The 22,960-nt window shown below is 43.0% G+C and overlaps 1 protein-coding gene across 5 annotated transcripts in view; it reads right to left on the bottom strand.

Annotated features, from left to right (window-relative positions):
• Sytl3 (synaptotagmin like 3) overlaps positions 1 to 22,960 on the bottom strand; it is a 94,874-nt gene that overhangs the window by 29,960 nt on the left and 41,954 nt on the right. For 3 of the 5 annotated variants that reach the window (XM_033763283.1, XM_010625239.2, XM_033763282.1), the window contains exons 5-9: positions 16,271 to 16,322; positions 14,863 to 14,932; positions 13,228 to 13,306; positions 9,931 to 10,055; positions 2,292 to 2,426 (exon numbers count right to left, since the gene is read on the bottom strand). In XM_033763283.1, coding sequence (XP_033619174.1) covers positions 2,292 to 2,426; positions 9,931 to 10,055; positions 13,228 to 13,306; positions 14,863 to 14,932; positions 16,271 to 16,322 — 461 coding nt within the window. Of the gene's footprint in view, positions 1 to 2,291; positions 2,427 to 9,930; positions 10,056 to 13,227; positions 13,307 to 14,862; positions 14,933 to 16,270; positions 16,323 to 22,960 lie in introns of those variants that run through there. The other 2 variants (XM_010625240.2, XM_010625241.3) reach the window with 2 other exon arrangements.

Raw genomic sequence — 22,960 nt, forward strand, 5'->3', positions numbered from 1 at the left:
AGCACAGCCCTGAAGTACTCAAGAATCCCTACCAAGTTCTAACAGTTCCTCAAAATTCAAAATAGCCAGGACTCAACTGTGTTTCTCAAACCTGGCCATACATAATGAATTTCCTGGGTTTCTGTTAGGTTATACACTTTGACGTAGCAGATCTTGGGAGGGCCCAAAATTCTGCATTGTAACAGTGTCTCAGGTGTCACCAGTCATACCCCACATTTTCAGGAGGGTGCAGAGCAATGGTTTTGAAGGAGACAGGCCCTTCGGTGGGAGCCAGTTTACAACAATTTCTGTCAAATGAACACATTATGCTTTGTCTTTATCTACGTTGTCACCATATGTAGCACCTTATGACTTCTGGCTCTTTCTCAAAGTCAAAATGGCCGCAAAAGGTAAATGTTTTGAATGGATTCAGGGCATCAAGACAGCAATAACAGCACAACTAAAGACATTCATGAAAGAGGACTTCCAGAACTCTTCTCAGAAAGAGGCAAGAATAATGAGACGAATGTGTTGAGGAGAAAGGAAGTATTTTAAGCGGAATTAGTGGCGATGTGTCTTTTACCAAAATAAATTTTAAAATGAATACTTGAACATTCATTGCATTCTTGATCAGAGGGAAGTGCCTAATTATCTGAGCCAAATACCACTTTATATAAAAACTCAATACCTTGATGCATAAACTGGTTAAAGGCCGCTCTGGTCATACTCCTTGCCACTGGAATAAAAGAGCTGCAATTCGAGCCAGAAGATGGTCTCTAGGGAGCTCCACTACACTGTCACACTAGTAAAAGAACTGACACCCATTTCCCTGATGAGGTCTCTAAAGTTTGAGTCTTTGTGATGGTCTAAGGTCAGATGATAAGAGAAAGAACCGTGACTGCTGCCATGGTATTAAATGTCCATGTGCTGAAATGTAATCACCAGTAAGACAGTGTTATTAGGTGGGGTCTTTAGGAAGTGATTAAGTCATGAGACTAGAGCTCCTGGGAATGGGTAAGTCCTTTGTAAAAGAGGCTTCATGCAGGACTTGGGTCCCTGGTCCCTCTGTCTTCACCATAATGTGAGGGCTCCTAGACAGAGCCACCTCATGAGCAACTGCTCTACACTGGACACCAGTCCTGCCAGTGCCTTGATCTCAGACTTCTGTCCTCCAAAACCATGAGAAATAAATTTCTATTGCCTATAAATTACCAAGTCCACGGTACCGTGCTATAGTAGTTGGAGCAGAATAAGCCAATGGATAACTGAGGCCTTCATCCCCTCATCCAAAGCTGCATTTACCATACGATATATCATAATTCTAGGCAAAAAGTAGCACTCCATGTTTTGAAATTAATGAAGTAGATAAAAATGCCTGCCTATAAATATAGAAGAGATTAAAAACAGTACAAAGCAATCTCAAAAAAAGAAAATTAAAAGACTTATTCTACCCGACTTTAAGACTCACTACAAAGCTAAACAAGACAATATGGTCCTGGCATAAGTATACAACTAGATACTGGTGGAACACAAGAGAAAGCCTGAGTGATTTGAGTTTCATAAAATATGTCAAAGTCACTGGGGAAAACAAAAGTGATAATAGATTAACTAATCCTATTAAAAAATTAGCCTCAACCTCTACTTTACATGATTTACAAAAGAATTGATAGACTCATGCATAGACCTAAACACAAAGACTCAAGTTTTATTAAGCTTTTAAGATGAAAACAGATTATTTTCATGATCTGTGGATAGACGGGATATAAAATAATCATAAAAAAACTTTGAAAAATAATACTTCATCAAAATTAAAACCTTATTAGTAGTTACTCTCTGTACGTATGAAAATGTTCACAATAAGTTATTGTAAAATAAACTGACTTCTGCCGGGCATGATGGCACACACCTGTAATCCCAGCACTTGGGAGGCTGAGACAGGAGGATTACTATCAGTTCGAGACCAGCCTGGGCAACATAGTGAGTTCCAGGTCAGTCTCAACTACATAGTGAGACCCTGTCTCAAAACAAACAAACAAACAAACAAACAAACAAACAAAAAACTACTTCAAAGTACAGTGAAGTTCACCCCAGCTTCTAGTCGAACTGAATACTTATTATCAGATTCCTGTTTATCTCACAACAGTTTACTGCTGCCTACCAATACAGTTTGATGGTTTTTTGTTTGTTTGGTTGGTTTTTAGTCCTGGGAATTGTACTCAGGGCCTAATGCATGCTAAGCACATTCTCTGCCACTGAGTTACATCCCCATTTTGATGTCACACCTGTGTCCACAGTACCTGGACAAGACTTACATGTCTCAAGCCTCCAGAGAACAAAGCAGTAGGAGTTAAAATGGATGGGAGATTCTCTTGCTTCAAAACAGGGCTAGTAGAGTGTTTGGGATCTTCTTGACGGAGAGATTTCAGAATATCTGGTGTGCTGACCTTCTGGAAAAGGAAAAACAAAATTGATGTTATAGTCCTCCATCCCCACTTACCTTGCTTTAGCAACCACAGTTTGCATCCACTGTTTTGTTTTGGGATTTTTTTTGGTACTGAAGATCGAACTCAGGACCTTGTGCTTGAGAGGCAGGAGCGGTGCCACTGAGCTAAATTCCCAGCTTTGCATCTGCTGTTTGATGTTACTAATATGCAAACTTCCAGTGACTGAGTAGGACACATTTGTGTTTGGATAAATGCATACACCCACACCCACAGAGCCAGGAGGCAGACATCATCAAGCTTTGGGACATTCATGAATGTTGTTGGCTGGGTTACTAATGGACTAGTCTCAAGCCCAGATTCTGGCCTTAATAATTATCCTGCCATTTAACCACATGAACTATATATAACATTTAGCCTAAAAAGCTATTCTAGCTCTAACATGCTCATGAAAAGGGGGGAAAAAATCAAAATATGCCTCTAATCTTCATAAAAAATATTTTGCCAGTAGTTGGCATTTCTTCTATAATATAATGGTGCTTTCCAGTAGCCACTAGCCACTTGAGGTTAAGTTTAAATTCAAATTAATTGAAATAAAATAAACTCAGCTCTTGAGTTGTACTAGACACATTCAAGTACAGAACTCAGTCACGAAATACAGCAGTGGCTACTGTACAGGACATTTCAGATAAAGAACACTTCCATTGGTGCAGAAAGTTCTATTGGGCAGTGCTAGGAGAAAGCAATACATATAATGGGCAAGTTGGGAAAGCCTTTTCTCTAAAAAGTGTCAGAGTTGATACTTTAGGTCTTAATGCTGGATTGGTGGTAGAACTTGGAAATATAATGGTCGCACCACAATCATAACTTTCATGAATAAAATGCTAAGTGAGAACGTTACAGAAAAAATGAAAGATAGGATTCCCTCCAAAATTAACTTTACTCTGAGAGATTAGCTGTTGAGCAACACTATATTCAGTCCATTACTGTAATCCAGGGGTCAGAGGAGGAGGAGGAAGAGGGGGAGCCCAAGGGGGTAAAGGGGAAGAAGGGGGAGAAGGGGGAGAAGGGGGAGAAAGGGGAGGGGGGAGGGAGAGAAGGATGGAGGGAGATGTGAGGTCTGTTCTCCAAGGGCTGACTAGCTACTAGGAAAATAGAGACACCAGACAAGGGAGGCACCAGCCACGTTGATGGGAAGGTGGAGTAGGTAGGTTATTCAGGATGAGGGCATCCCAGGTGATCTTCAGTGGTTGTATGACCTAAGCAGGAAGCTGAAGGGCAGCTAAAGACCAAAACGTAAGGCCTCAAGTGGAGCAGTTAACACAACAGTCAAGTACCAAGCACATTCGGAGGTCTGCAGGACTTTAGGTCAGTTGTGTTTAGTACCTGGGCCACATTACTGACAAAAATATTTTAAATAAGAAAGTTTTGTTATTTATATACATTAGCTATATTATATGTTTTCTATGTGGCCCAAAACAGTTTCTCTTCGTTCAACATGGTTCAGGTAAGCCAGGTAGGTCCAACTTGTGGGTCACAGATTGGACACACCTGCTAGTTCCAGGCTGGGATTGGGAAAGAGATTAGGAGGACATGTAGCATGTGTGAAGTTGTCCAAGAGGACATAAAGAATGGTCACAGTAGCATCAACCAAAGCCACAGAGAAGGAGATGCAGGGTTGGAAGACCAGCAGGCCAAAGGAGAGGATTTCAAGTATGAAGAGTGTTCCAAGAGGAAAAAAAAAATATGAGCAAAAGCGCATCTGAAATTAAAATGCAAAATTTAAGCAACTGCCTATCAAATCGGCAAATATTTAAAAGTTCAATTTCAAAAGATAAAGAATTCTAGAAATGGATGGGAATATTTGCACAACAATGTGATTGCCACTGAATTATACACTGAAACAGGGGTAACAGGGCTAATTTTATGTGATATATACTTTACCACAATAGAAATACTGGAGGAAAAGGTATAAAGTTGAGCATTGGCAAGAGTCCTAGAGGATGAGCGACATAGGAGAACACCTTAAGCAGCATGGATTAAAAGCCCTAAAAAAGCTACTCAAAGTGGTGATATATATTTGTTGACATGGAAAGAACTAAATATATTCATTTTTTTAAAGAAAATTATAAAAGTGGATGTATGTGGCTATTTTTGTTAGATGGATGCATGTGTGGTGCTCAAATGGCTCTTTCAGGGGTTAATGTTGTATGTGGTTTTTCTTCACTCTCTTTCTTCCCCTTTTCAGTCTTCTTGTCTCTATTTTTTAAGTGAATAGCGAGTAGGTATAAGTTTTACATGGAAAACCAATAAAAGTTATCTCTAAAGAAAAGAATGGAAGCCTGATGAACCATGTCTGATGGGACAAAGCAACCAGAGGCTGACTGAAATGCAGCCACCTCCACACCACGCCAGGAGTCCCTGGAGCCTCCCAGAGAACTTTCCACAGTAGTTAGGGAAAAGGGCAGCCAGCCGGGAAGTCAGAAAGTAACAGGAGGGCAGACAGCACAGCAGCAAGAGCTAAAGGAGAGGACTCTGAGAATGTTGGCCATGAAGATCACAGAAGAGTGGCAGCACAAGGAACACTTCCAAAGCATTGCTCTTATTTCTGAAGGTGAGAAGGACCGGAGACATTAAAGCTGCAAGCGAATGGAAGACACCCCACGGAAAGGAGCCAGAGAAATGCCAGGCAGGATGCAGAGGTTGTCTACCACAAGGCTTCTGCTTCTGAGGCCCTTGGTGTGCAAGGACAGCAATCCCTGTCAGACAGGACAGAAAGAGTAAAACAGCTTTGTACCTCCTAGGTGTTTACTACGGACTGAATTGTGTCCCCAAAATCCTTATGTTGAAGCCCTAACTCCCCTGATGGTATTTGGAGATGGGACCTTAGGAGAAGATAATTAGGGTTAGATGAAGGAACTTGACAGAAATAACAGGATTTGTGTCCTCATGAGAAAAGATAAGAGAGCTCCCACCCCATTCTCTTCTAACACATGAGGACTCTGCAAAATGGCCAATGTCTAAGTCAGGAAGAGGGCCCTGAACATTCCAGACCCTGATCTCAGACTTGTAGCCTACAGAACTGTGGGAAAATCAATGTCAGTCATTTGAACCAGCAAGTTTATGGTATTATGGCAGCTAAAGCTAACTAATGTATTATCCAATATACATTTTTAAATCATGTTTTGAATCTTTAAAAAAATGATGATAGAAAGTTCTGGAAAAGAACAAAGAGAACTATCTTTATAATAGAGATTAGAAAGTACATCAAGTTCATGGCCAGGGATGACTTTCCAAATAGATCAGGACTCAAGAAACCTCAGATGAAGCTTAACTGTGAATGTGAATATTTCAAGATTTAAAAGTTGGTACTATTATGAAAGATTCTTGACTAAGAAGTCCAAGTAGAAATTTTGTGTTCAACACCCTCCCAGCCCCTGGAAGACACTTAAAGGGCATTACAATCTTAGAGCTTACGGGCATTGTTTCCCTTGTGATTTTAATGTAAATCAGTGACTAATTTGTTTAGATTACACATGAGAATGCTTGCCCTGAATAAGGTCTAGCTGTAGAGAGTTACTGTCTTGTATTTAACATTGTTCAGGAAAACATCAGTAAACATTGTTTCATTTGATCAAATTGTGGCCTCTCTGGAACCAGTGATTGCATTTGGGATTTTTGCTGACAATAGCTATGAACATAGATCAGAGAAGGAAGAGCAGCTGTTCCCAACCTCTGAGATTTCATCTCAGCGTTAACAGAAAAGACTGCAGCTTGGTGCTTGGGGCAGACACATTCCGGCTGGGAAGCAGAGGAGTCTCCGTCATCACTGGAGTGAGCACTGGCTTGCAACCTGAGGTCTTTCTCGGTTGGGAAATGACTCAGACCTCGCCCTTCCTCCTCCCCTCATCCAGCCTTTGGGATGTGGCCAGCTGTGTTGGGAGGCCAACTGCAAAGTAGGTTGTTTCTTTTGATTCAGGTGTCAGTGGGAAAAGCTTCATGAGTACAAAGGAAAATAGAATGAAATTAAGTCATTTTTCTCTACCTCTGTCCTCATCCCTTTCCCCCTCCTAGTAGCTCTTCATACATCTTCCTATTTAACTGGTGTAGAGTTCTTGGCCCATGTAGATCAAGTACTCATCCATAAGGTGTGCAATAAAACCCACTGGGGAGCTGGGTGCAGTGGCACACTACATCCTGAAGCAGGATAATCACAAGTTCAAGCCTGGTCTGGGCTACTTAGTAAGACCCTGTCTTGAAATTTTAAAAAAATTTTAATGGGCTGAGTGGAGATGTAGCTTAGCACAAAGAACCTGAATTCAATCCCCAGTACTGCAAAACCAAAACAAAACACTGGAATACCCTAGAAAGGTGAAGAACATTTACTTCTTGAAAAATCCTGGACCAGGAGGATGGGTAGATCAAAATAAATCCACAAAACACACATGCACACGTGCACACATATGTGAAACTAGTGGGAATGGTGGGGTGAAGGGGAAGATAGGGAGTGGTGAAAATAAAGTATGTTATGTGCATATACAAATCTGCCAAAATAAAACCCACTGATCTATATATGCAATAAGCAGGGGTTTTTTTTTCCATATGTGAAAAATATTTTTAAAGAAAATCCTAGTTCAGACACTCCAGTGAAGATCCCTGCAAAGGAACATTTTCAAACTTAATGGTCACAGAAGTGACAGGGAAGAGATCTAAGCTGTCTACCTATTGCCAACCTGCAGTCATCACACGGCTTTAAGACAGTTATGTAAGTTGGGAGCACTAGCACATGTCTATAGGCTGCCAGGAGACCGAGGCAGAAGATCACTTGAGAGCAGAAGTTCAAGACCAACCTTGGCAACATAGCAAGATGTTATTTTTAAAAAACAGGGGGTGGGGGTATCTTCTGCTTCTGTGCTTTTGGTGGACACCAATGACCTCAACTCCCAAGAGTACTTGTTTCATCATTCGTATTGGCACAATGCTCCAAAGTGTTCTGATGAAAGTGAGCACTTTTCGAGAGCTCACCAGCTAAGACTGGTGGAACTGCAGTCTGATGGATGCCCTATTTAAAGATATATTTTGTATATTTCAGCCCAGTAATTCTTTAGCGTGCCATAATTGCCAAGTACATTTGGCTAAACTGGTCCAAAAAGCAGCCACATCCTCAAGTGAGATGGGGAGAAAGAAGGCCAACACAAGGTTGTAAGTATGTCTGGCCATAAGCCAGGGGGGACCGGTACATGCATGTGGTCTCCGTGGTGGGGCTCTCTTCCTGCAGCCCTCACTCCACCCTGGGGTAGGAGAGTCTGTGCCAGGGACAACAGGTCAGGGCAGCAACATTTGCAACGCAAAATTCAAGCCTGAGGGTATTTGGGCTGCAGGTCACAACACAAACAAAAGCATGGCCTCTCTCAGCAAAGCTCACGGGGTGGTCCCTTCCTGGCTGCATTGCCCCTGGTTATTTTTGTGCCCAATGTCCTCATATTTAACGGGGGTGGTAACAGTACAGCCTTCACGGGGTTGTTTTCAGGGTTACAAAGGTTCATTCCCAATGAGCTCCTGACACAGGTCAGAGCTGGTGCTAAGCCCAACGTCAACGCTGGCATCAGAATGGCTTCACACTTCCAGAACTCCCTTCCTAAATCCTTTCTTCAGCAGTCCTCGCTTGTATTAATGCTGGACATAAAATGAAGAAGTCATGCGTTCAGGATTATTTAAAATCATATAAGCCAGAGCTCTGCTCCTGACTCCATCCTTTTTTAGCAATGAGCTGCTAGCCAATTTGTTTAACCTCACATCAAAACTCAGGATTGTATCATGGGAGTAAGAATGTCTTTCTCGGGGTATTTTCTAGAATTAAACATGATGAGGTATGTTTGAAGGACTGCCATCGGGGCCAGAACATAGTGACTCAGAAATGGACACTAACTCTCTCCTCTGCCTACTTCAGCAAAGGAATTGATTGTGAGGAAGCCAACATGAGCTAACGCTTACTTGCTTTTTTTTATATATGTGTGTCATTTTGTTTTTTGAGACAAGGTATCACTTTGTAGAGCAGGCTAGCCTTGTACTCATGGGGATCCTCCTGTCTCAACCTCCTGAGAGCTGGGATTACAGACGTGTGCCACTTTCCCTGGTTATTTGTTCTTTAGAATCCCAGAGACCTGGTAAACACACTTCAGATACACTAGGCACCTTACTCCCCAGAGGACCACCAACACTGGCCTCCCTTGATCCCCCAGAGCTCAACAGAAATGTATCTGATCCCACATCGCATGCCCATCCAGACTTTTTGATGGGGAGTCTGCATTTCAGAGTCTCATCCAGCTACACAGGAACAATCACTGCTCCAGAGCTCAGCCTCCAAGCCAAGCTGGGGTCAGTTCAAAGGCAGCCCTCCCCTTTCTAGGTGTGGGCATGTGGCTTCACCTGTCTAAGCCTCCATGTCCCCAGGTGAAGAATTGGGCTCCCTGAAACACCTACCTCCTGGAGTGGTTACACAAATAAAACCAGATGGTCTGGGAAGAGCTCTTTGTACAGAGTCTGGCACCTTAGAGAATATGTGTAGTTGATAAATTAGATAGTACATTATCTCAGTGAATGCTTCTGAGAACCTTATGCTGGAGCAGAACAGGTATTCCAGATGTCTTCAGGTTCTGAAGGGGTATCCTGGGCTTGGGTGAGGGCAGGATTTGAGGTCTTGAGAGCATGCACAGCTGTTCTAGCCAGAATGGGTTAACCTCACACCCTTACCTAAAGGTCAGTTTGCCTAGGATGTCCTGAGCCACAGAGAAGGGACACAGGTGCCAGCCTCTGCCTAGCCAGGTCACCTCTGTGACCAAGGTCTTCTGATCCCCAACTCTGCTCTCTCTTGTGCCCAGTGCACCTGCTTCCAGTGTCGTTAATCATGGTGGAGAGCAGTGTTACTTCCCTAAAAGCCTGCCTTAGGTGTACTCTCGCTGAGTATAGTATGCGTGATTTTCAGTTTCCATCTAAGACAAGATAGGTTTTATCCAAAGCCTGCTGGCCCTAAGTGGAAGTAGGAAGGTCTTTCAATGGCTAGGAGGGGGGGTTACAGAATAATGGCATGTGTTGGCCCTTGCAGGTAAGTTATTTGCCATTGGTATAGCCTTGAAGCCTTAGGGGCTCAGGATCATGATAAAGTCTGACCCTGTTCTCAATGGTTTTCCAGGTTAACTCTTAATTTTGCGGGGAGGGCATCTCATTATGGTGCCCAGGCCAGCCTTGTACTCCTGGACTCAAGTAATTCTCCTACCTCAGTTTCCCATGTAGTTGGGACTATGGGCATGTACCACTATACCTGGCTTTAATCTTAAAATTCTGCCCCTGCTCTGGCCAGGCCTGCCTAAAGATAGGAGCTTAACATTATGTTTTTTGACTCCTTAATATGTTACTGTGAGAGGAAAAGTAAATCTGCAGAGAAAAAACTAGAAAGCTCTAGGAAGCAAAATAAGGGGTTCGGCGCAGAGGCCAGCCAGGCCTCAGGTACCCTGGTCGTGACGTTGACAGCAGTGTCTGACTGGCTCCGTCTCTCCGTCTGGCCTGCCCACTGCCTGGGGCTCGTGGCTAGAAGATGCTTCTCAGAGGTCATGTCATTCTGGGACTTGGAAAGCTCTAAAAAACAAACACACAGTTGACAGCCAGGAGCACGCAGCTTTGCTGAGGCCTGCAAAGGCCTCTTCTGGGATTCTCTGTAACCCACAGACCCAATGAGCCAGGAGGGCAACGCTGATGCCATAGTCCGTGGACACAGGGTACAGGGACACCGGACAAGTGACCAGACACTGCATGCTAGACACAAGGCAGGCGAGGAGCTGGATTCCTTTAAGGGCTCCCCATGGTCACACAGGTCATATGCCTCTGAGGGCAGAGCCAGTGTCAGGGTGGGGGTGGAAGGGAAGCCAACTTCCCCTGCAGTCTGGGTCATCTGAATAAGTACACACTTGTCCAGACACAAAGATGGCTGCCCACCAAAGCAGCCACTTTTCAGGGATTCCTGACAATGATTTTGAAACTAAATACCATTCCTGTGACTCTCAGAGAGTCTTAAAAGGAAGATCTGCCATGCCTTTATAACTATTCTGGTAAGCATACCCTGAGAAGAATGAGAAGTTTCCTGCTGTCTTTGCAGAATGGTGGTCTAGAAAAAAAAGAGGACTAAAGTGTGAAAGGAGGAACCACACACAGAAGTGAAAGATCCACCTTAAATGGACTCTTCCTCCACCAGGGCTCCTAGCAACTGTGGGCCTGAGCATTATCTCTGACACAGCACTGTTATCTGTTCAGGGACATCCTTCAAGCCACAGATGTAATGCTATTTTCTTGAAGCCACGTTCAGTAAAAAGAACCAGGTGGCATTAATTTTAATTCTGTATTTCATATATCCAAAATATTATTATGGTTACAAAAATCAATATATGTGTATGTACCAATATGCCATAATGAATATATTCATTATGTACTACAAATGTATAACAATAAAAAATTTTAAAACTATTATAGTTATCTATGGAATCATTTTTTTAAAAACAGTCAATCTCTGAAAGTGGTACACAGCTTATCTGTGCAGCCCTGTAGCCTATCTGAGGGCTTCATTGCAGGGGCTCAAGAGCAACGTATCCACCCACAGGCTACTGTAAGGGACAGTGTGGCTCCAGGCTAGCCTTTGACTTCCAGTCCCTTCACGATGTCACGGTGTGAATCCCTAAACCTTTGCTCTTTCTGCATGCACTGCTGGGGTAGACTCAAAGACCTCTTCCCAGAGAGGAAGACCCTGCGCCTGCTCCCCAAACTCTGGGCCACCCATCCTGCCACCTCATCTCCCAGCCTCTCCTCTGTGAGGGCCATGCCACCCTGTGTTCTCAAGTCAGCCATCTAGAAGTGTCTTGGAGCACCTCCCTATGGCCAGCAAGCAGCAGGAAGGGACAAGCCCACTCGGTTCCTCTAACTGATGACCTCAGAGATCTCCTCATGGGACCAACCCCAGCCTGGCTGTGGAGGGCATGAGAGTCTTGTTTCCAAGCTGACCAAAGATGGGCTATTCCCATGGTATCTGTAGGGTGGCCCGAAGCTGGTGCATATTCAGTCCCTTACAAGTTCACAGACTAAGGGGAATAAGGACCTTCTCGAGTATTTGGTTCTAACAAGTGGGCTTATACATCAGCATGATTTGGGGAGAGATGGGAACACAAGGAAACACAGGTCACTCCTGAGCAAGAATCAACGTCCTCTTTCCTAAGGGGACTGTCATGCTGCCAACCCCTAGCAATTAGCGATTATAAAAAGGGTTGGAATAATGTCTTATCTTCCAGCTGGTTCAGGCAACTTTGGCAGCCAGAAGTTGTAATTTTGAGATGGCTTTCTCAGCCCTTGATGGGCAAGGCATCCTTCCAGCCTCCGGGTCACTGGTCCAGGATAAACCTGGAGCCAGAAAGCTGCTTTTCTGCTATCCTTGCCTCTGGGTTGGGGACAAACTGGGGGCACAGGGTACAGGGTCTCAACTGAATTCCCATATCTGAGGAGGTTTGCCATTTCACTCTTGTGAATCTCCCTCGCTCCTCTTGGGGATTAGCTCTAGCTGTCCATCCAGGTGTTACACTGGAGTCTCAGACAGGTGGGCAGATGCTCACAGGTGAGGTTTGGGGCCACCTGTTTGGCAAGGGGTGCAGTGACCTAAGTGCCCTGCCCCTTTGGATTTCTGGGGCTGGGGATCTTGGGATTAGGTTAACTCTAAGACACTGACAGTGCAGCAGCAATGCGGGGAGGGAATTCCCAGGAATCATGGGAATTTGGGGAGGGGCACGCACCTAGAAAGAAGGAAGGTCCAACTAGAAGAGAGGTGCGGGAAGAGTGCCAGCCTCACAGAGCATGGGCAGCTGTGACAGCCAGCTAACGGGCACGGGGTAGGAGTAAGAGGGGTGATTTCTACTCCCAGACACTGTTGGTAAGCCAGCCCGAATAATTCAGCTGCTTTCCCCTTCTGAAAGAGAAGGGAACAGACTGTAGCAGGAGATAGTGGCTATTGCAGCTTATCTGAACAGGGTTTTAATTTCAATTGTTGTCATGGGGCAGCTCAGATAGGATTTGTGCAGAATACAGATGACCAATTAAAATTTAATCACAACATTGTCTCAGAGCCAGTGTACAATGGGCCCGTACATAGGCAACTGCAGAAAAAGGGATGATGAATAGAAGCTAAACAGGAGTGCAAAGAGCAAAGGACCCCTGAGGTCATTAAGGACATTTCCTAAACACCTGGGTCAGCTCTATGGATCTCAGGATGCGGGAAAGGGGTCTGTCTAGGGCTTGCATTTTAAGATAAACAGGGAAAAAAATGTATCTGAGCAGAAGGAACACTGAAAGAGACTGGATTCCAAGCAGCGATGGCTCTGGGTTGCCTGCATCTGCAAACTGCAGAATTACCACAAACTGAAGAAAATAAATTTATCAAGGAGAAAAAAACCAGACACATAATTCCAGGCAAATGACAGGTACTAGGCTCGCTCCACATAGCTTGAAAGGTCCTGGTTTTGGATTCTCTGTAATCATATCTTTATGTTTCCTTTGCTGGTCCTCTGGAAGGTCTAAATATGCCATGCTGCTTTGTTCATGGGGCTGACAGGCAGGTTTTGGCAAGAGGGAGGAAGATGAGGCACCCCAAAGGGGTTTCCTCCTTCCCCAGGAACCAGAGGCCTACTCTCGGTGAAGAGATGCAGGGCCGGGTCCTGTGGCTTTCCCTAGGGTGGCCTGCATGGTGGGAAGAACACATCCCAAGGTATCCACTTACTTTTCATGTGGGTGGCAACAGACAGAAACAAATTTTCCAGGGACTTATTAAATCCTTTAAACTGACCCAGTTCCTGTAACTAAAAAGAAACAGGGGAATGAGTTATGCTCGATGACCTGTGTTTGCCCCCTCATCACCAGATTACTGGCCCCAAAACACTGCAGGGGGGTGCGTGCTGGGGGGTGCAGGTGTGGGTGTATGCATGCGTGTCCAGAGGTGGAGGGACACAGCCTCCCAAGAGATAGCAGCCTCTGTACTCGGAGTCTCTCCCCTGTAGCCTGACATCCTCATTAAAGGAAGGAGCATTATCAATGAGTCAGTCCCAAGATAACAACTACCTCTATGTTTCATTAGCTCATTGTACTCAAGTAAATCACTGCTTGTTTAACCTCCTTTCTCTTACGGCCCAACTCCAACTCCATGCAGAAGGAGTAGCAACCTGGGCAGAATGTAAGTGACACAGGGTCTGAGGACAGTAGAAGACCCAAAGTGACCAGCCTGGAGCCAGGAAATTCTGCCTCCCAAAGAAGAAATGATTACCCAAAAAAAGGAGAGAGAGAGAAAAAAAAAACAAACAGAAAAGTGATCATTTCCTTCTCCACCCATCCACCCACATCACCCAACCCCATCCAACTAGTCCCCTTCCGTGCAACCACTCACTGTTCATCCACCAGTTCATCCACCCTTGTATCCAGCCATTCATCCATCCACCAGCCATCCATCTACTCTCCACTCCTCCAACTACCCACTGCCCATCCAATCACCCACTGTGCAGTCAACAGTCCATTCATCCATCTGCAATCCACCCATCTATCCAATTAGTATACTCTAAACTCAAACACATAGGTGCTAGAAAAGCTTTGGAATACTTAAAATCTCAAGAAGGTAGACAGGATTTTGATGTTACCCTAGAGTCTCAGTGTAAAACTCAGAATACACATATTTTTTCTGTCTCATAAGCAGATATGCATATTCTCCCATTTACCAATATAATTGCCCCCTTACTTCATGGAATAATGAAAATAATCTAGACTATATGTTTCCATGGCACTTTATAGTTTCCAAGTACGCATGCAGACATTATTTTATTGATTTCTTACAAAAGCCACGGGAAACAAGCCAGGCAAATAGAATTACTTCTACTTCTTAGTGTGAACAACCCCAAGTAACTTCCCCAAGACTGCACAGCTAATTTCTTTGGACAGAGGTGGTGCTGGTCCACTTTACATCAGAGGCTGCACTCACAAAATACACTCATATTTCACAGGCTCTCCCATGCTCACAGCCCGAAAGTCAATTTGTAATTTCCCTGGGGACTTTCCGACCCACTACTTACTCCCTCCTATGTAGCCTTTCCAGACCCTACACTCAAAGACACCGAGTACAGTTGGGAACCACTGCTGAGGGAGAACAGAGAGATGAGGACTCAGTTCAGAGGCAGAAGGGGGTCAGCTAACAGCGTCGATGGTCCAGGACCAGCAAATAAGGCTGAAAGCAATGCCCAACCGCCAACCTTCACTCTCTGCCTTCCTCTGGGACTCACTGCAGTCCGAATTGGATCCCTTCACTGCAAGGCTGTTGGCCCAATTCTCCAGCCTCTGTCCTCCCACCTCCCCACGTCCCACAGACAGTTACCCTGCCAGGGCTGCCGCTGCACTGGCTCTCACTGAGTGGAGGTGGAGTAGGAGGAACCACGGAGATTGTGCTACCAAGGAAAAATACAGAAATAAGAGACAGGTTGCAAATTATGCAAGTCACCAGTTTTACAAATATACAAGTGCCATTATTCTATAACTGAAGTTCTCAGCCCTTTTTGCTTGTTTTTTTTTTTTTCTCACCTTTAATTGAGTTTATTGGTACATTTTAGGGATACAGTACAGTTACATTCATTGTTGGGATCTTGTACCTCTACATGACAAGTCTTGATTCTCATTTTTTCCCCTTACCCCTGCCCTCCCTTCACCCCCTCCTCCCCTCCCCATCTACAAACACTTTATTTTCATCTTTTCATTATCTCGCATTTTTTTCTTTTCCCTTATTACCCTTGCCCTACCCATCCCACCTTCCCTACACCTTTAGCTCCTTTCTTCCCATTTCTAAATGTCAGTAATCTTATTAGGATCTTATGTATTATTGCAGATTATTCACACCAGAGAAACTATTCAGTATTTTTTGCTTGTTTTTAACTGCCTCAGTTTTTGGAAAAAGATTCAATAGCCATGCTTGGACCTGCTGCTCCAAGGAGCACTGTTCTAGAATCTGAGAGCCAATCAAAGTCCAGACGTCCATGCCAGCCCTGTGTTCTGAACAGTTGGGGAGCAGGGGACCAGAGCCTTCATGTGCAGGGTGCCTTCTGAACTTCAGGGTTCTCTCAGTATGAACCAAAGCAGCAGAAGGGCCACAATGGAGCAGGTGAAAAAAAAAATCATCATGAAAGGAACTAGGGGGTTGGGCTAAAAAGTGGGAACAAACAGGACAGGAAAATGAAGTTCTGAGATTAGACAAAACTCATCATAAGCCAAAAAAGTGGCAGCTGGTGGGAACTCTCAGAAAAACTTGAATAAGTTCAGAACAATCAGCTGAGTGGATTGCAGCCAGCTGCAAGGCTGTGCGGGGTTAGAACTTGGTGCAAAGAAGTTAACAACTCTCGGACCATTATTCAGCGGGTGCAAATGTTTATTCCACAAATATCTCTAAGGTGCCTGGCACCAGGTAAGGTGTTAGAGATATGAACGAATAAAGCAAATGCTTGGTTTAGAATGTCATCAAATGTGCAATCAAAAGTGGTATTTCACTTTCTTACAACTCTTCAGGAGAATGTGAGAAACAAAGTAGAAAGTTGAGAAAACACTATGATAGCTAGAAGGCTCCTCTGAGAATCTGTAAACATCTTTGCTTCCGTCTTTTCCAGGTACCTTATCATTACAAAAAAAAGTTGCATTCCAAAGTGGTGACCTCTGAAAGTCAAGAGATCAGTAAGTTCTTTCAAGGTGTCCTCTGCAATCCTACCCTGGAGGGCTGATCTGTCCTTTGTAACACTCACCTCAGCCTCTGATAAGATTGCAGGAGCCTTGCCCCAGCTGTCTCCCGTTTGCCTGGAGGAGAGATCAGTAAAGGTCACTTTACTGTGTTGAGAACACAACTTAGGTGCTGCACATACAGAAACCAGTACATTAAAATTATTTTTCAAACATCACTTTTAAAAATCATTTGCATTTTTTAATTTATGTGTGTTTGCAATACATAATAGGTATGTCCATTTTGGGGAACTGATGTGTGTATATAAAATATCTTGATCATTTTTTGCGATGAAATAGAGATCCTTTTGGGGTAATAGAAATGCTCAAAAATTAGATTTTTGAGGTTCGTTTTACAGCCCTCAATTTACTGAATATCTCTGACGTGTACACCAAAATAGGAGATTTGTGTTATAGTAATTACACTGCACTACACACACACACACACACACACACACACACACACCCCACAGAGTAAGATACCATAATAATTGGGAATGACTTTTTACTAAAAGTCAGCGTTAGATTTTCTAAATCTGGATAATTAAAAAAATAGTTCAAGCTTTAATTTCTATTTGCCCTTTGGAAAGATTTCATAATTGAATGAATGTATTCCTGCAAATGTTCCTTGTGATGAAGATTAAATTAATCTCTTTAAAAATGTAATCTACTTACTCCTAGTTATAGTGGCTAATTTCCCAAATCAGACTTCTTCTAATATATTACCTTCTTTGTTTCAAGGAAAGAGATTTTCATAACGTATTCAGATCTCCATCTTAAAATGCTGTACGTCCCCAGTTCCACCACCACAGTGCTTCCGGATGCACGCTCAAGACAGGGTCTGCCCTTGTGGAGATTCCCGGAGCCTACACTCTGCCCGTACACAGCCAGCCCACAAGGCCTCCACACCAGGAGGTCAGACCAACTCCTGGTTTTTCTGTTTGGAAGATTTTAATCCATTCCAAAGAAAGATTTAGGTATTAGCATCTTTGCTCAAGAACAGCCAACAGACAGGGCTGGTAAGAAAGTTAGGGTGGACAGGTACTTCTGGAAGGAAATGGATAGCCACCATGTTAAACCCTTAATATGAAGCCCTAAACCTCAAAGTGGAGGTGCCCTCTAGCCAGGGTCCTCACCTCTCTGAGGGCAGGAACCCCCACAATGGCATCTGAAGCTTTGGGTCTACCTGCCTGTGTGCATCTTCTTGTCTTTCTAAAGGTGTTCACTAGATCCTGAAAGGAGCCTCAGAGCCCCCACCCTCCACATCAAGAAATACTTCTCTAATGAAAAAGTAAAAAGAGTCAACAAAAGGCCAATAACATGTCAATAATAAGTCAGTACATATCAGTTATAACCAGCAATGTCAATAGCCTCAACTCACCAATCAAGAGAAATAGACTGGCAAAATGGAATAAGAAGCAAAATCCAACAATATGTTGTCTACAAGAAACACACCTAGTGCAAAAAGAAGCCCATAGACTGAAAGTGAAAAGATAGAAAACAATTCTCCATGTGACAGGAGCCCAGAAAAAAAAACAGGGGTAGCAATCTTATTTGCAGACAAAGTAAATTTTAAACCAAAACTGAATCTAGTATTATTGATGTAGGACAATACTGTAACATACTTCTATGAATGTAAAATATCTAGTACCTGCTTTATGATACATAGTAGGGACTGTGCTTTATCAGAGCTACATTTAATGATATTACTCTAGAATGTTCTCTTTCCAGATGATGATTAAGAGGCTAGTAGAAAAAATGGTGCCAGGTACCACAACAGCAACAGAGCTTTGCTGTTTTCTGGATATTATTCTTTTCTTTGTTTTTTTTTTTGTTGTTGTTGTTTTTTTTAATGGAATGTGCTGAATGTCTATAATTTTGTTCAGATGACTGCAGAACCTGGAAAAGCTGTTGCTGCTATCGATGCCTAACATACTATTATTAGTCTTTTTATATAAATATATATATATATACATATATATATAAATTGAATTTTGGGAAACTTTAACCGTGCTGCCAACTTTGGAAAAAGTCATCCCAATTTACTGTATTGAGTTGGCATTGTACAGAAATGGACAACCATATTGGTCTAGAAATGTTAATTTATTTTTATTTTAAATTTTTTTTCCATGTGTACAGGGGTAACACATCATACTAAGGAAGGTCATATCTACGTGGGTTTGATTACAGAAACTAATAAAGTATTCTCTAAATAATGAAAAAAAAGAATAAGATAAGACTATAAGAGCGAGAAGCAATGTAAATATGTTCAGGGACCATTTTCATCTCCAGAATTAAGGATTATTTTAATGTTACATCATTGCCTTTTCTCTTTTACTTTCCTTTTTAGTTTTATTTTAGGATTCCCTATTTTTAATGTTCATAGAGAGATTTCTTTAACTGAAATACCGAAGTGTTTCTTTGGTGTGAAAAACTATAATAATACACAGGATCCTAATGAGATAATTAATAATGTGAAATAGGAATTAAAGGGCTAAAGGTGTAGGGAAAGTGGGAAGGGTAGGGGAAAGGTAATAAGGGAGAGGAAAAAAATATGAGAAACTGAAAAAATGGAAATAAAGTATTTGTAAATAGGGAGGGGAGGAGGGAGTGAAGGGAGGGCAGGGACAAGGGGAAAAATGAGAATCAAGACCTATTATGTAAAGGTACAGAATTCCAATGATGAATGTAATTGTATTGTATACCTAGATTGTATCAAATAAACTCAATAAAAAGAAAAAAAAATACTTCTCTAAAGCAGAACAAAAAGGTGTCAAAAGGCCTCACCCACACTGAGAGTTAAGCTAGTAGAACCAACTTCCAATGGATGAAATCAACAACCACAAAAGCCACTGTAAGGACTATGTCTAGGCAGGAAGCACAGAGTACTAATTCTACTGCACCATGATGAGCATGAAAATGGAGGAAAAGAGAGAGAACAGAGGAAAACAGGGAGAGAAAAAGAAGAAATTAGCACTACTGCTCATCATCCAGTCAGTCCTGGGGTGAAAACAAAGAATGCAAGAGACAGTGAATTCTGCAGACTCTGGGTTGGGCTGTCTACAGGACAGGTCTGTCATGGCCTCATTTAGCCCCTCTTGACCTTGCTCCTGGACTGGTGCAACTGCACTCCCTGAGGCACAGACACCAAAACACAGCTCCTCTTCCCAAAGCCAATGCCATCATTCCACCAACCAAAGACCTTCAGTAACTCCCTATGCCCTCATCTGAAGACCAGGCCCTGTGTGGTGTCCTCACTTCGCCAGGGCTCTCCCATGCCCTACAGGCCTTGTCCTTTCCATTCCAGCAAATCAGCTTGCTTCTTACTGCCACTTACCCGGGCATCACCTCAACACTCCCTCATAATTCTGCCATCCCAGCTCCTCCAGCCACTTCCACCTCAGGCCCTTACTTCAGACTCTCCTCCAAAGAGGCCCAGCTTCTCATCACAGGTTGCATTGAACCCTGTAAGTGGCCTTCCAGCAGCTCGGGCCATACATGGCTCTTTACTGCCCCCTGCTGGCTATGGCAACTCTGAGAACAAGCACTTTCTGTAAAGACCAAATGGGAAGCACCTTAGACTCCACTGACTACAACATCTCTACTACCACTCAATTCTGCCTAGAAAAATAGCATAAGCACTACTAAAGAGGGCTGCATTCTGGTCAGACTTTATGGGCATTGAAATTTTATTTCCACTTACATATATATTTATTTATTTGTATTTATCGATATATATTGCAGTAATGGGGATTGAGCCCCAGGCCTTCACATAGAGATGCATACCCAGTCTTTTTTTTTTTTTTTTTTTTTTTTTTTTTTTTTTTTTTTTTTTGAGACAGGCTGTTGTTAAGTTGCCCCCAGCTGGGCTCAAACTTGAGATCCTCATGCACCAGCCTCCCAGAGCACTGGAATCACAGGTGTTTACCACCATGCTGGACTGTGTGTGTGACCCACAAATATTAATACTGGGGCCAGGGATTTAGCTCAGTGGTTCCACCGCCTGCCTCATAAGCTCAAGGACCCGAGTTCAATCCCCGGAACCAAAAATAAATAAATTAACTAAATTAAATGTAAAAACCTTAGTTCTGAGACACATGAAAACAGGCAAAAGCACCAGCCAGCCTATAAGTTCCAATTTGTCCCAGGCCCTTGCCACTCCACGTAGCGTGGGGTAGCTGAGGGGCCACATACGACCCCAGATCCAGACCCCACCCTGAAGACCCAAACCTGCTTCAGTGTAAGACCCGAGGCGACTGCAGGGCTTGCTGCAGCTTCAGAAGTGCAGCCCCACGCTGCCGTGTCTCACTTCCTGTCCGCGGCCACGTCACTTGCTCTGCTCTTCTAGTCTTCAGTTGTTCTGGCCAGAGGCCTCCTCCAAAAGCACCAAGATTTTTTTACCATGCATTAAACTCAAGTAAGCACTGTGACTAAACCAGCGCCGGCCTCCAGAGAGCAACTATTTGGGCCTAAGAGTCCTGTCATTCTGCCCAGTAGTCTGGGTGGCAAGGCTTTGCCAAGCTATGGGGCTGGGCCAGCCCTGGGTTCCAGTGCTGTCAGAACCACAACTGACTCCACACTGGGGCCAAGTGACAGGGAGAGGGCACCACAGGGAACTACAGGAAGAAGACTAGGTCACCCACTTATTCCATGGAAGTGAATAAAAAAGTCTTCATCAAAAGCATCACAGACATGGCCTTCCTCAGACGGTGTCACCCTCTCCCCTCCCCCAGGGTGGTGCAGCACCACCCAGAGAGAAAACTCGGGGCCCAGCGCTGCTCCCAGGGAAAACATAGCAGGAAGAAGACATGGGCCCCCCAGCATGCTGAGGTGTTTCCTGGGACGGTTACCCCTTCCAGTTCTTACCTCAGGGAATACTAGGGAAACCAGAGGCTAGGCCACCTGAGCCCAGATAAAAAGAAAGAAGAGGTCAGTAGGGTAAGTCTTTAAAGTCTCAACCCAACATGACTGTATCTTTATAAAAAAGAGAAAATGGCCCAACATAGTGACGCACATCTTCATCCCAGCACTCTGAGAGCCCAAAGCAGGAGGATCACAGGTTCGAGCCCAGCCTATGCAATTTAGTGAGGCCTTGTGCCAAAATGGAAGAATTTAAAAAGCTGGCCATGTAGCTCAGTGTATAGACCCTTGGTTCAATCTCCAGTAGAGTGGGATGGGGAGTGTGGGGGCACAGAATTTAATACAGCGCCAGACATACTTGGGGGAAAATGATGTGAAATGGCTATGCAGCAGCAGGCAAAAATTGAAATGAGGATTCTCTGAGCCAAGAACATGCCATGAATGACTGGGAACCTCTAGGAGACCAGAGCAAGCATGGTTCCATCAACGCCTTAATAAGATAAGAGAAAGAAATCAAACCCTGTCACTACAGAAAAGCACCAAACCACAAAGATTAACAGTAAGATAAAAAGATACACAATCGAATACTACTATACTAAAAAAAAGGATAAACTTCAGTCATTTATAGGAAAATGGATGCAATTTGAGGCTATAATGTTAAATAAAGTAAAACAGACACACAAGTTTAAATATCACATGGTTTCTCTTATATGAGAAACTCATTATATAAATAAAGTGCAAAATAAAAGGTAATAGAAAAAAGAGAAAAAAGCAATTTAATTCAGCATGGACAATGTATCTAAAAGTGTACCTTGATTTACTATAGCAGTCTATGTGTTTTATGTTTTTTGGCCTACTAGTCTGGTTGTTAATCTGTATGTATGATAAACTAACTTTATAAGGTCTTAATTGATAAGTGAATCTGATGCTGGCCACAAAAGGGGAAAGAAGGTAGAAGGGAAGTGGAAAACATAATTGAGATATCTTACAATTCCCCACAATGAATATAATCATTATGTTCTGCAAACACATATGAATAAAAGTTAAAAAGAATTAAAAAAAGAACCACAGGATATAGAAAATTATCACAAGCTGGGTGTGGTGGCACACACCTGTAATCCCAGCACTCAGGAGGCTGAGGCAAGAGGATGGCTGTGAGTTCAAGACCAACCTGGGCTACATAGGGAGTTCCAGGTCAGTCTCAACTACATAATGAAACCTTGTCTCAAAAAACCAAAAAAAAAAAAAAAAAGAAAGAAAGAAAATTATCACAAAATAATTAGCAAAATGAGAGAAATAGGAATTTACCTTTGGAAGCATCCTTACAATGTAAACAGATTAAATTCCCCCAACTAAAAGCAACTGCTTGGTTAAGAGGACTTTGAAAATACAAGACTAGGGGCTGGAAATTTAGCTCAGTGGTTTGGTGGCCTGCCTTGCAAGCGCAAGGACCAGAGTTCAATCCCCACTACCAAAAAAAAAAAAAAAAAAAACAAAAAAAAAACAAGACTCATCAATATGCTGCCTACAAGAAACTCACTACATTGGTAAATTCATGAAGACTAAGTAAAGAACAAGAAAAAGATAAACCATGCAAATGGAAACCAAAAGCAAGCTGGAAAAGCTATATTTAGATATATTACTTAAAGTCAAAAACTTTAAAAGACAAATTTATAGGGCTGGGAATATAGCTTAGTGGTCCTGAGTTCAATTCCCGTGCCAAAAAAAAAGACAATTTATATACTATAAACTATATAAAGGAAAAAGGATCAACCCAGCAAGAAGATATAGCAATTATAAATATACATGCACCCAACACCCAATCACCCAAATATAACAAAGCAAATACAATATCT

This window comes from Fukomys damarensis, unplaced genomic scaffold (assembly GCF_012274545.1).
Source record: "Fukomys damarensis isolate Sample0158 unplaced genomic scaffold, DMR_v1.0_HiC HiC_scaffold_14, whole genome shotgun sequence".
NCBI lineage: Eukaryota > Metazoa > Chordata > Mammalia > Rodentia > Bathyergidae > Fukomys > Fukomys damarensis.